The sequence below is a fragment of the Mytilus edulis genome, chromosome 3 (assembly GCF_963676685.1).
Source record: "Mytilus edulis chromosome 3, xbMytEdul2.2, whole genome shotgun sequence".
Classification (NCBI taxonomy): domain Eukaryota; kingdom Metazoa; phylum Mollusca; class Bivalvia; order Mytilida; family Mytilidae; genus Mytilus; species Mytilus edulis.
Genome location: NC_092346.1, coordinates 26706528 through 26721206, shown reverse-complemented (window position 1 = coordinate 26721206; position 14679 = coordinate 26706528). Strand labels below are relative to the sequence as shown.

General features: G+C 32.9%; 1 protein-coding gene across 1 annotated transcript in view; it reads left to right on the top strand.

Moving 5' to 3' along the window:
* Positions 1-14679, top strand: part of LOC139516107 (dual serine/threonine and tyrosine protein kinase-like) — a 162217-nt gene that overhangs the window by 20908 nt on the left and 126630 nt on the right. Inside the window, exon 2 of the mRNA XM_071305960.1 lies at positions 13576-14237. Within this exon, the coding sequence (XP_071162061.1) occupies positions 13664-14237 (574 nt within the window). The 5' untranslated portion in view covers positions 13576-13663. The remainder of the gene's footprint in view (positions 1-13575; positions 14238-14679) is intronic.

Below are 14679 nucleotides of genomic sequence, written 5' to 3'. Positions count from 1 at the left end.
GGGAAATCAACAAAATAAAAATAAAATAAAATTCCGCGAAAGTTTATTAATCTTTTTGGCGCGTTTAAGTCATTTCAAAACATGACGTCATACAAATGAAACCGCTAAAGTTGAATGTTTTCTGTTACGTGAACCATCGGAATTCGTATGCTATTGTATTAAAACTAATTTTTGAGGTAGGTTTTGTTTTATTTTCTATTCTATTGCATTTTTCGCATATTTACTCATTTCAGCAAGTCAACATGGCGGCTCCTTAGTTACAAAATGTCGACTTTGGATTTGACGGAAGCTTACGAGAAAAACATGTAAATTAAAAATGGCAAATGTTGGGTTTGAGAATTTAAAGAATTAAAATGATTTTTTCCAGCAGTTATTCCAGAAATAAACTTCGCAAGCTACATATTTATAAAGATATTTGAGCTTTATCTAACAGGGAGTAAAAAAGAACAGCCACACACACAGCATACCCTCCCTCGCTTTAGTTTTTTAATGACCGTATTTGTCCTATTAGAATCGAAATAATTCATGGAAGCCATAGATTGTTGGAAATTTACACATGGCCTGGGCCGTGATATTCGTTAATTTTATCCCTCGCTAACGCTCAGGATAAAATTCGAATATCACGGCCCAGGCCATGTGTAAATTTCCAACAATCTATGGCTTCCATAAATTATTTCTTAAATACAATATAGATTATAAATCACAGAATGGAGGACAAACATTAAAAAGAAATCAAATTATTACAGAAATCTAAATTTTAATTATAAAATCATTTTCCTTAGAATTTTACAGAATAATTATTTGTTTTAAAAATATAGAAAATGTTTACAAAGTAAATAATACATAAATATTATATGACCCCAATTCTTACACTCATGAAAGGAGGTAAATCAAATATCTGTTTTGAAACTTATTTAATACATAGAAAGTGCTCCTTTTTTCATTAAAAGACATGTTTGTGTAGGATTTAATAATGTCCTCCATGAAAAAATGTCCACCGGACACATTTTGACAATATTTACTTATTTAAATGTGTCCTGGACACAATTTCCTATGAAAACATGTCCTTAGGTATGAAAAAGTGTCCATGCACATGGACATTATTCACTACCATAATATTGTCCAGGTGGACATTTTTTTCACAGGACATTGTGTCCGCCAGGGCACTTTTTGATATGATTAAAGTATTAAATGATTCCATTGTCTTGTTATTACTGGACGCATTGTAACTTTAATTACGAACTTGAATTAATTGTTACTTTGACATAAAAATTGTCTCATTGGCACTCATACCATCCTAATCTTCATATCTATATTTTTTAATATAATTATATATACATGTTAGATGCTGTTCTATTTTATTTTCCTTTGAAGACACAATTAAATAACATTCACTACGAACATTTGTTCAGCAGATGGACCATATTTCATAACTGTTGCTGTAAAATGCTGTCCACTTAGGAGACAATATTTCATGGCAATGGACATTATTTATTTTCTATTGCCTTCTTATCTGACATAATAAATATTACAAAATTCTTCATATTTGATTTTACACTCCCTTCTTATTGTTATTCTTTCATTGTCATAACCATTTGTTTGGAATTTCTTAGAACTTAAATTTCTCTATATTCACTTCCTTCCTTCCATCCATTATTTATTTGTTTACAATAGACAATAGACAATAGACAATAGACAATATTTTATTCGCACAAACACATTTACATTAAATGGTTATGGCATACAACAGTGGCGGATCCAGAAAAAAATTTGGGGGTGGTCCCAAATGGATATTGAATTGTATGAAAAAGGTTAAAAAATACCTTCGACATTATGGAAGATCATGAATTTGGACAACACCATGCAATGCACATATTCCTAGATAAAGGATAAAGATAAAGGAATTTTAAGACATGTAAAACTGATTTTTATTTAAGACTCTATACGATATCTTGCAATATAAAATAGCACAATTGTCATCTGAATTAGGCAAGCTGTAAAAAAGTTGAGCTAAAATGTTTCGAATCGGTAAAAAACAGTTCAACGTAAAATTGTTCATAATTTACTTATTTAACAAAGAGTCGTTTATCAGATCATTCAACATCATGCGTCGCGGGTATTTCCTTGCAAAGTTATCTATAATTTGTTTTATGTTTAGTTCCAAACTGCAGTGCACATGCATCAACGCAAGTCCGTTTAAGCGCGATTGTCCCATAGTTGTTCTCAGGTAGGTTTTTAAAAGTGATAACTCGCTGTTGGATCGCTCACAATCGCAACTCGTCGTCCCATGGTAGCTATGATTTTTAAGATAACAGAAATATTTGGAAAGTCTGTTTTGCAACATACTGCTAGAGCACCGGCTACAGTTTCTGGTTTTGAAAGCATTGACTCGCAAGTCTGTTGCCACAAACGCAGTTCGGACAGCATTGTAGATGGACTCGTCAAATCAGTATGGTAAAAGTCTACAAAATGTTTAATTTCATCAATTGTTGCGCGACGACTTCATTTGGGTTAAAGATGCTTCAATAGCGGGATAAAAAAACCTCAAACGCATTGTGTTTTGACAATTTAATTTTACATGTATACTGGTGAAACGCATTGATCCGTATTCTATCATTGTGACACCTCCAGGTATCTAGGTAATCCATAACCAATTAGTGCGATGAAAGGATTAATCTTAAGTGTTAATTTGTTAATTAGCTAGTTATTGAAAAAATAGACACTTTAAAAAAAAATTGAGGTTCGTCATGGGGGTGGTCCGGTGCGCCGTGGGACCACCCCCTGGATCCGCCACTGTACAAAATTAAGACAATAAACTGACAATAGTTAAATTGTATATTGATCAATATACAAATTACATTTGTATATTGATCAATTTCTCACCAATCCTTAATATTTTAATTAAAATTTAAGTATAATAAAACTTTGTAATGACCTTTGTATTACTTCCCTTAGAGGACACAATTTAATAGCAACTACTATGAAAATTTGTCCTGTGAGTGGACACTATTTCATATTGTTAGCAGTAAAAATTTGTCCTTTTGAGGGACACCATTCCATGGCAATGGACATTATTAAATACCAAATTTCAATGAAAAAGTGTCCATGTGGACACTTTTTCATAGGACACTATTATGTCTTACATTTGCATTGTCTTAGTAATTGAGGATGTTTTAACAAATAATCAATAATGAATGATAATAATGAAAATTTAAATATTACATAAAATAATCAAAACTATAAAAGGGGAAAAAGGGGGAGGTCATGTCAAGTTATTCACATTCTGTCTAGTTAATAAGATGAATAAAATCCTTTTCCTTTGGTCCGCTACTTGCTAGTTTAAGGCTAGTTCTGTAAGGTACCGACTTGAGTCCAGAATCCTTGATGTGGTCAATATCTAGATGAAAACTTTTTGTTGGCATAACATGCGACGTGCACAATTTGAATTGTTGTTGTTTTTTTTATTTAATTGAAACGGCTGGTAAAAATACAATATTGATGTGAAGATCTAGAGCTACTAGTGGTTTTAGACCATTCTCAGACAAAATAGCAAATATTTGGTATGCACTGCCTGTGTTTCACTGTTTCAGTGTTTGGCAAGAGCTTGATGAGTTCATCACAACCCACAAACTTTGGAGAGAAACTGCACTACATAGTATCTTCCTTGATATATCTTATTTTTACCAACAATATGATGGTTTTATCAGTGTCTGCATTTCGTCTGCACTTTATTTTGGGCATTAACCCTTGTACTTCCTGTTGTTCCTTTATGTTTTCAATGAAGAAGAACCATAAGGGGAGATAATGCATAGACACATTAGTTGATTTTTTTCAGTTTTCAATCCACATTTTTTTTCTTAAATCAAAAAACACATCCCTGATTTTTTTTTTAAATTCTAAATGGGGGGTTTATCTTTATGATTTTGGCAATATTCTCTATAAACTATCTCGGAAATTTTGTCAAAGCTTCAATGAATTTTGGTGAAATTTGGTTTTCATTTAGATGTCAGAATTACCCCCTTTTCCAATAGAAAATAAGCATATGTACACAATTGTCAGCCAAATGTGTGATATATTTTTAGAAAGGCAAAGGTAACAGCTTTTAGATGTGATAATTGTCTGCATCATTTACAGTTAGGATTAAGGGAAAATAAGCATTGATATTTAGGAAATTTTTTTAGAATTTTCATTGAAAAAAAAGCCCAAAATCAAAATGGCCGCCATTTCCATAGTAACAAAGCCCAAAATTAATTTCTAAAGTGTTAGTTGTTAATTATATTAGTTATGTAGTATGTGTACAAAGAATGGTAAAAATCTGTGACATAGGTGTGAACACTAATTTTGGTCCTTACAGAGAATGGCTCTTAATATGTTATAGTAATTGCATTGTGTATATAGAGATTAATACATGGCCTTTTCCATATCAGCCTGGGTATCATCCCAAGACCCCCATATCAGCCCGAGACGGAGTCGAGGTGCTGATATGGGTCGAGGGATGATACCCAGGCTGATATGGAAAAGGCCATGTATTAATCGCTTTATCATATACTTCCGACAATAGTTTTATGTAAGGCAAATAAACTAATGCAATAACTAAAACAGTCAAACATTTTATAAAGAAAAGTAAAATTATGAATCAAATATACTATAGTTGTCCAACAACAGCATTATACTCCTTATATATTTATGGTAACATTTCCTATAGAGGCATTTTGAAACATTGAAAATTTGGAAGAGTTTTACGATCATTACTACTCCATGTTTGTTGTACTATAAAATGATTCATAATTGTCAATGGCATTTGTTAGCAAGTATTAAACTATCCCCACAAAAGTTCCCGTAAATTTTGACGTCGTCATAAAAACATCTGACGTCACAATGGAAAAGTAAACAACCGATACCGGAAACACCGGAAGTAACTTGCACGAGAGGCACTGATATCGGTTTTTTGCACGAGAGGCACTGATATCGGTTTTTTGCACGAGAGGCACTTGATATGGGTTATCAGCCCGGGTGGGAAGATATGGCTTGTGCACTTCCGCCCATTACACATATGCAAAACCTATCATATTAATGCTAAGTATATGATAAATATTTGTATTGTATCGTTTATATGCCTTCAACACCTCAGGTATAAATGTGCATTTCAATAACAAATAAAAAGAATATTTTGTATTTTTTATAATCACTTAAGCAGAAACTATACATGTGCATATAAGATTAAGCACATTTGGTGCACCCAATACTGCAGATTAATTGCTATGATAAGTAGACAAAATATGCATTTGCCATGATCTGCTTTAAAATTAATAAGGATAATCACTCTATACAGGTAATATCACGATAAAGGGGCATTGGTCAAACCCTTTTCAGAGTGCTCAAATCAAAACATCGGTAGATAAAGTAATCACCACTGTTTTGTACCACTGGCACAGTTGTTATCCATTCGTTGGATGTAAGTTTTTGAATTTGCCATTTGCTAAAGACTGTCAGTTTTGAATTTTCCATGGAGTATGGTATTTTTGTTATTTTCTTTTATATACATGGCCACAGTTTATATTTATAATTCAAACAATTAAACAATCAAGTAAAATACGTTTTGATTATGCAATGCAAGTATGTCCAACGAATTTTTTGGCATTCTATGATTCATGTTTAGTATATTGTAACTGTACATGTACTTATAGTTATACATTGATGTTCTTTGGGGGAATTTTGGATTCTAATAATGTACCGTCTATCGTATTATGTAAACTAATTGGCTCTAACATAAACAAAACATAATCCTTTTTAGAGTAATATAGTGGTATATTGTAGAATCGCTTGGAATTTTACCAAAAAGAGTAAAATACATGTTGAATTACGTTTACAGCAGCAGGATACATGCCACTGCTGGTGGTTAAATAGTCCCTGACGGTATTTCCAGTCTAGTAGTTAACAACTTGTGTTGACAAGACATATAAATGAAACGGTAATCTTCTGATAATTGTTTTTCGAAGCACTATAAGTTTGGTGATCTCTGAAACTGATAACCTTACCCATAATTGTCGCAAGTTTTCAGTGCTCTTTAACATTGTACTTGATTATGCCTTCCCACGGGTTTGATTGTGGGTGCTTCTTGTGAACAAAGTTGGTGGTATAATTAGTATAAGCATGGTGTCTTCAATGAATTTCTTTACCGTGCCCTGTCACAAAAAAGTATCCCAAATTTTTTCGTCATCTATTACATTGTAGAATTCTTTAGACATAAGTTCTACTAGAAAACAGATTCCTTCCTTTTCCCTGTTGAACATGACAGCAACCTAGTATGAGAATGGAGTTTCAGCCAGATTCAGCCTTTTCCCATTGAATTGAGACAACATATCGTCTTACCAGAAACACATGCGGTCTTGCTTTAGGCAATTGAAGAAAATCACGAAACCCGGCTTGAGCAAAACGAATGGTCTCACACCAATCATCTTTTAATTTTTATACAATTTTGTTGAAAAGTCGAGAGGGTGGGCAAATGTACTTGAACAATTGAACATTCTTTTCTTAGAGAGAAACATTATAACCACTGCCTGTGCCTTTTGGTCTAGGAATCAGTAAAAAGTACGTGTCCAGTTTATCATTCAAATATGTTGCAAATAGATTTATAATAGGGGTGATCCCACTTCAGAGTGATAGCATGAAAACAACTGGATGTAACTCCCAGTCTTTTATCATTGGAACACAGAATCGAAATAAGGCATCCAGTCATACATATATTATGATTGCTTTGGATATGACTCAATAACCAAATCGACTGGACACTGTCCCGGAACAAGAGAATTTCTCTGCACAGAGGGTAAAGAGAGAAGGAATGAGACCCACTCTACAGATAAGCTACTACGGTTGAAATATTTGTTGCTATCATCAAACTCTTGTCTTGGAATCACCTGTTGAAAGTATCTCAATGACAGTAGCACTGCACTCATTTCTAGAAAATTTATGTGGTCCTCTAACAAGGGTGGTTCCAATAGACCCGATACTGTCCTTCCCTCTTAGAAAGCAATCCATCCTGTGAAGCCTCATCTGTGTTAAACGTCATTATATGTTTTAGATGATCTTGAGTTGTAGAATCAGTATCAACAAAGGCAAGATGTTCCTGCCTTTGGACAGGCGCATAATTGCGGTGGGTTTAAACATGATTAGTAAGAAATCAACCCCGTCATCCCGATTAAACGAAAAGACATCAATACGCACAGTTTAAGTAAGTTTAAGAGAAGTTATAGTCCGATATTAGAATAGGTAACAAAAGTAACTAATTATACAGTCAAAATGACAATGAAAAACTAAATAAAAAAGGACTACTAGCAGTTACTGACATGATAATGGTCTTGTAAACTTTTAATACTATGCGAAACGGGGAGGATTTTTTTGTGGATAGGGGGAATCTACAAAAGGTTCTGTTTAACGTACGATGGTGCGTGACATTCTCTCAATACATTTGGGTCTGCAGACGAACTCTCTTTATTAAAATGTTATAAACGAGGCACTCATGAGAGATACAACGTATAGGTCTAGATACAATGATAATCTAGAATTATGTCTACATGTACATTGTAGGAAGTCGAAGAGTACGATCTCGTTTAGTATGGACAGCCATAAACAATAATGAATTTAAATTTTAAAAAAATTATTAAAAAATCTACTTATAATGATAAGTGAGCGTCTGTAGACAGGAGGTTAAACTAGCGATTATGCGTCAAACAGACATCGCACGTCAGCGTACGGACCATCGCACTTCGGTGTAGACCATCGCACTTCAGTGAAACTATCGCACTTCAGCGTCACCATCGCACCTCCGAGTCCTACATATATATATTAGACGAGTTGTATATATATATATATATATATATATAAGTCTATAAAAAAGACCAACCAGCAAATTTACTATGTACCGGATCGTCTAGAATAGGCGATACTATGCAGATAAGGAAAAAATTATATCAGTCTAAAGATTTGCACAACGGTACTGATATAAGATGTTATAATACGAAAATGTTGTTATTAAATCGTGTTGACAAATATTTCGGCTCAACAAATGGCCTTCTTCAAGTGTCACAAGTTTTAACTATACTGATACATAATGTATAAGGTGTAAAAATAGATCAGTAATAATACAGGTAAGTTTTGGTCGATTGATTTTAATCCAAAATCCTGAATATCATAATATAAACAAAACACTATAATTCAATATACGTGACTGTGTATATTAACAATAAAAATGAGTGAAAAACAAAACTGTTAGTATTTCTTATTGATGCCGTTTGGATGATGTACATTAAGTTCCTTTATCCAAAAGCTTTCCCGAACCTGTCGCTGGGCATCACTCCAGTGAATATTCTGTTCAATCACTAGAATTTTTATGCGGTTAAAGTCATCAGGTTTGTGACCCGACTGTCTGAAGTGCTGAGAAACTGGGAGAAGTGGCTTCTTAGAGATATCACTCCTATGGCCATTGAGGCGTTTGTGGAAAGGCTGCTTTGACTCACCAACATATTGGAGGCCACACACCGAACATTCTAGTATGTAAATAACATTCATACTTTTGCAGGTAACATTGCAAAATATCTTATAGTTGTTTGCGGTTGCCTTACTGTGAAATGTTGATGAATGCTGCATCTGTAGGCAGCATTTGCAGCGTTTTTCTTCACACGAACGACATTCTCCAGAAGTACATCAACATTTCACAGTAAGGCAACCGAAAACAACTATAAGATATTTTGTAATGTTACCTCTGAGTACGTCTGAGTCAGTGACAACTCTACAACAGATGTATCCATCGGATCACCAGCAATGATGGTGATACATGGCTGTGTACATAATGTATATACAACTCGTCTAAACATCAACCAAACGTCTCCCGCGAGGGAAGAACAAAAAATTTGCGAAAGCAAATTTACAGATCTAACATTGTTGGGTTGATGTTTAGACTAGTTGTATATATATATATATATGATCGAACAGGATTGTACATGGCAAAATAGGCAAAGAGAAAATCGGGAGAGGTTTTGGATAAAAACACTGGGTGTCCTCCATCCTTACATCCCAGCTCCTTTGTTCTAACAGGGGTGATCTGAACTGGATCACCCCAACCAGATCACCCCAGTTTAAGTTTCTTTGTTATGCATGCTTTCCTTTGTTCTGTAACATTTTGGCGGGAATGTCAAATCTAGTATAAAACTTATAATTAATTATACGGAGAAGACTATCTATCAAAATTTACGTAGAAAAAATCCAGTGTATATGCTGGGATTCGAACTCAAGACCTTTAGCATATCAAGCCACGGCACATACCACTTCACCAGGACGACTGGATACGAACGATCAGAAATTTAACATACTTAAAGGAAGTAAGATCTTTTTATAACTGGGGCGAGTTGGCAGACCTTTACTTAGTAGAGTTTAAACCCTTTTCGTTAAATAATTGAGTTGTCAGACTGATTGTTCAATTTGAATTTACACTTTTTTAAAGTTGGGCGAGTCGGTTACAAGAGTGGGGCGATTTTTTCATTAAGTGGCGATATAGTGTGAGCCGATTGGCCAGTGGGGCGAGTTGACATTGTTTGATATCTACTCATCGTGTTAGGGGTTCATAAAGGGTATACATCATATAGTAATATATAAAGTATATTATGATGGTTGTGTGGCGTTCTAAACTAGATTTTATGAATTGTAAATGGTTTTCGGTCTAATCTAAAACAGCTGGGATGTAAAATAGTTATCCCATTCGGACTTGGTGTGTCAGTGTAAGATCACCCTCTGGCCTCCGGCCATCGGGATGATCTTACACTGACACACCGCGTCCTTATGGGATAACTATTAAAGATGGAATCAATAGAAAGAAATAATTAAATTTACAGTCTAGTGTTTATATTATTATATTCAGGATTTTGGATTAAAATCAATCGACCAAATTTTACCTGTATTATTAGTGATCTATGTTTACACCTTATACATTATATCTTATTATTGTTAAAACTTTTGTCACCGAAGAAGGCCATTTGTTGAGCCGAAATATTTGCAATTATTGTATAATTTATATCATCTGTTCAGTTTTTCCATCTTTGTGCAATGATATTCAACACTTTTTTGTGTTTTGTTTTCCATCTATTTATCGGTATTGTTACACAATCTTTCAGACTCATATATATATATATATATATTTACAGATCTAACATTGTTGGGTTGATGTTTAGACGAGTTATATATATATATATATATATATATATATACAAGTCTAAATTGAAAACTACGTTCAAAACTATGATTGCGTTGGATAAAAACCGCAATTTTTATACTTGTGCATGTAAAACAAATTTCGTTGTAGAAGGGTCTAAATACAGCATAAACAACATTTTCCAAAAGTCCAAAAAAGTGAAAATGTATATTTAAACAAAACGCATTTGACTAACAGGTCGAACAACTGATGTTCTTTAACCCTGTTGACTGCCATTGGCGATTGCCAACAAAAATTGATCACAAGATGTAACAAAATGGATCTTAATATAACTTTAATACTAAACAGAAAACAATTAACTAGTGGCTAAGATGTTATGCCACAAACATAAGGAGTCAATATTTTTTTGTACACCAGATCCGGATTTCGACAATAAATGTCTCTTCAGTGATGTTAGGGATCGAAACGGTATTTGGAAGGCCATATATAATGTACCCACATTATTAGATAGACCCTTGAATTTTAAGAGTCAATAGGATGAACGGATCATATAAACCGGAGGGAATATATGATACAAGCCCAAACGAAAAAATATAAACAAGTCTAAATTGAAAACTACGTTCAAACCTATGATTGAGTTTGATAAAAACCGCATTTCTTATACGGGTGCATGTAAAACAAATTTCGTTGTAGAAGGGTCTAAATACAGCACAAACAACATTTTCCAAAAGACCAAAAAAGTGAAAAAAGTATATTTAAACAAAACGCATTTGACTAACAGGTCGAACAACTGATGTTCTTTTACCCTGTTGACTGCCATTGGCGATTGCCAAATAAAATTGATCACAAGATGTAACAAAATGGATCTTAATATAACTGTAATACTAAACAGAAAACAATTAAATAGTAGCCACGATGTTATGCCACAAACATAAGGAGTCAATATTTTTTTGTACACCAGATCCGGATTTCGACAATAAATGTCTCTTCAGTGATGTTAGGGATCGAAACGGTATTTGGAAGGCCATATATAATGTACCCTCATTTTTAGATAGACCCTTGAATTTTAAGAGTCAATAGGATGAACGGATCATATAAACTGGAGGGAAAATCTGATAAGAGCCCAAACGAAAAAATATAAACAAGTCTAAATTGAAAACCACGTTCAAACCTATGATTGCGTTGGATAAAAACCGCAATTTTTATACTTGTTCATGTAAAACAAATTTCGTTGTGGAAGGGTCTAAATACAGCACAAACAACATTTTCCAAAAGACCAAAAAAGTGAAAAAGTATATTTAAACAAAACGCATTTGACTAACAGGTCTAACAACTGATGTTCTTTAACCCTGCTGACTGCCATTGGCGATTGCCAAATAAAATGGATCACAAGATGTAACAAAAATGGATCTTAATATAACTTTAATACTAAACAGAAAACAATTAACTAGTGGCTAAGATGTTATGCCACAAACGCAAGGAGTCAATATTTTTTGTACACCAGATCCGGATTTCGACAATAAATGTCTCTTCAGTGATGTTAGGGATCGAAGCGGTATTTGAAAGGCCATATATAATGTACCCTCATTTTTAGATAGACCCTTGAATTTTAAGTGTCAATAGGATGAACGGATCATATAAACCGGAGGGAAAATATGATACAAGCCCAAACTAAAAAATATAAACAAGTCTAAATTGAAAACTATGTTCAAACCTATGATTGCGTTGGATAAAAACCGCAATTTTTATACTTGTGCATGTAAAACAAATTTCGTTGTAGAAGGGTCTAAATACAGCACAACCAACATTTTCCAAAAGACCAAAAAAGTCAAAAAAGTATATTCAAACAAAACGCATTTGACTAACAGGTCGAACAACTGATTTTCTTTAACCCTGCTTGCTGCCATTGACGATTGCCAAATAAAATTTATCACAAGATGTAACAAATGGATCTTAATATAACTTTAATACTAAACAGAAAACATACATATATATATATAGATTGATAATATGATTGTGTGGTTTGACACAATTAACTTTTAATCGATAATCATCCAACCTTTTTTTTTTTTTTAACTTTGTAAGATATTTCTTACCTAAAGAACAAGCGTTAACACAGGTATTTTTGGATGTTAAACAGTGTTTTCTGTGAGGAAATTTCCTATGAAATAATCCATAAATAAAATACTTCGTAACACTTGAACAGCCTTTACTTTACATTTATAATAGACTTGGAATACCATAAAATGAATACATACAAAATGTCATTTGCATAATCATTCAACTTCATTCAAATTTGTCTTAGTATTTTATTGAAAATCGTTTAAGCATGCCACTAATTAATTGTCTTCGTCTTTTACGTTTGTATTGATAGTGTTATTAGTCACGGGAACTGCAAATACTCGTCCTTACCTAGAGCGCTTCGATTAAAAAATGTTGTCTTTGTCCTATCAGAATTGACAAAAATCAAGGCAGGGGGCTTCAATTTACTTTCATTTTACGTCAGATTTGCACTCATATTTCCTTTACATGCTGTTATTATTTCCCTATTAAAATATTCTATTTATTAAATTCAATTCAATTAAATTCAAATCTGTATTGCCATAAAACAACATATTTATAGTATGTGACACACCATAACCAAAATAAAAATAAAATAACAACAAGATCATTAACATACACAATGAAAGTAAATATTTCAAGAGTCCCCTGTCCTCAGTTCAATAGATTGTTTTAAAAAGGATCCTAGCTTATTTACCTGAATGTGTGATATTGGGTTAAGTATACATGTTATTCTATCTATGTCATTCAAATCTATAAAGTGCACATTCTCATTTATCAAAAAATCAAAATAAACTTTTCTATTATTATGGTTTCTGTTACAATATAAAAAGAAATGAATTTCGTCTTCAATTTGTTTGCAGTTTTTGTTAATCTTTCTTCTCTTGGATATTTAAGGTATCTTCCTTATTCTATTAATAAATTTTGGTCCCTTAATCTAAATTTCGTTATCAGTTTTCTAAATTCAAATTTTGAACAAGTTAACAATTTTTCTTCTGTATTATATATTTTTACATGTTTATAAATAGTGTTTGCTGTTATCCTTTATATCTGATAATTTATCATTTACTAGCTTTTCACAAAAATGCTTTTAATTTTATTTGTTCTCTTATATTTTTAGTTATCTTTTGTGAGTAATATGTCTTCAAAGTGTCCAAATCCATACCAGTTTCTTCTACTTTATGTTTACCATATGAAAACTAAGAATAAATTCCTGTAGAGTGTAAGTTTTGAGACAAATTAAAGGATTCTTTTAAAAGAGGATTAATTTCATCCGAATATAATTGAAGCATTTTTTTTTTTAATTGAAGGAATGAACAACTCGGTAAATAGTACTGAAATGTATATGATAATGGATTCACTATAAGACGATTTGAAGAACGATACAGATTTTCAGAAATGGCAACCCAAGATAATTTAAGATGTGCCAGATGTTATATGGCCATAGCAGATGTCTTTTCAAGAATAATGCAGGATTTGATCAGTATGCACGGGAAAACACCACACGAAGTATACGAACTAGTGATGAATGACCCTACATTTTTCAAACCTCTAAACAGGACAGAGTTAAATATGGTAAATGCGTTAAGGAAAGGGACTTTCGAAAATTTAGATCTAAGCATAATCTATAAGATTTTCAAGCATTTCAAAGCAGTTAAGTTTGTCCCGAAGCCTACCAATGGTTGGGGAAAATATCCGTCAGAGAATGAAACAAACATAGGCGATGACGTTGAGAGAATGAGGATTGCAAGAAATAGATTTTGTCACAAAACAAGGGCCATTACGGACGAAGGCGAATTTGATGATTTTTTTACGGATTTCACAAACATGTGTGTACGACTAGACAAGCAACTCAATAAAAATCCAATATATGGACACCAACAGGCCATGAAAACTTTGAAAACAACGCCATTGTCAACAGATCAAGCAGAGAGGTATCTAGAGGCTCGCCAGAAAGTCGAAGATCTTCAAGGTACCATTTATTTTAATAATTTTTTTTTTACATTTTGAATGCATTTGTTATATTTTTTATAAAACAATTTCAATACTTATCATTTTTTTCTCCATTAAAATATGTGAAAACGGATATGTATAAATAACCGGTATATAACGTGAGGGTACCAAAATTAAGCCTATTTTGACAGTTTTTTAACCTACGTTTATTTATGCTTCAAACAAAAGTTTTTATCATGTGCTTATTTTGTAGATGTAGCATTATTTACTATATGGTATCACCAATATAATTTTGAATCCATATGGAATTATAGAAAAATTGGTCTGAACTGACCTCCAAACCATCAACGATTCTGTAATGAGCAGTACCCAAATTGCATCCATGCTTAAATTCGTATCGTCAAAAGTCTAATAACAGAACTTTTGTTTAATTTCTTCGAATATTTTGAACAATTAGATAT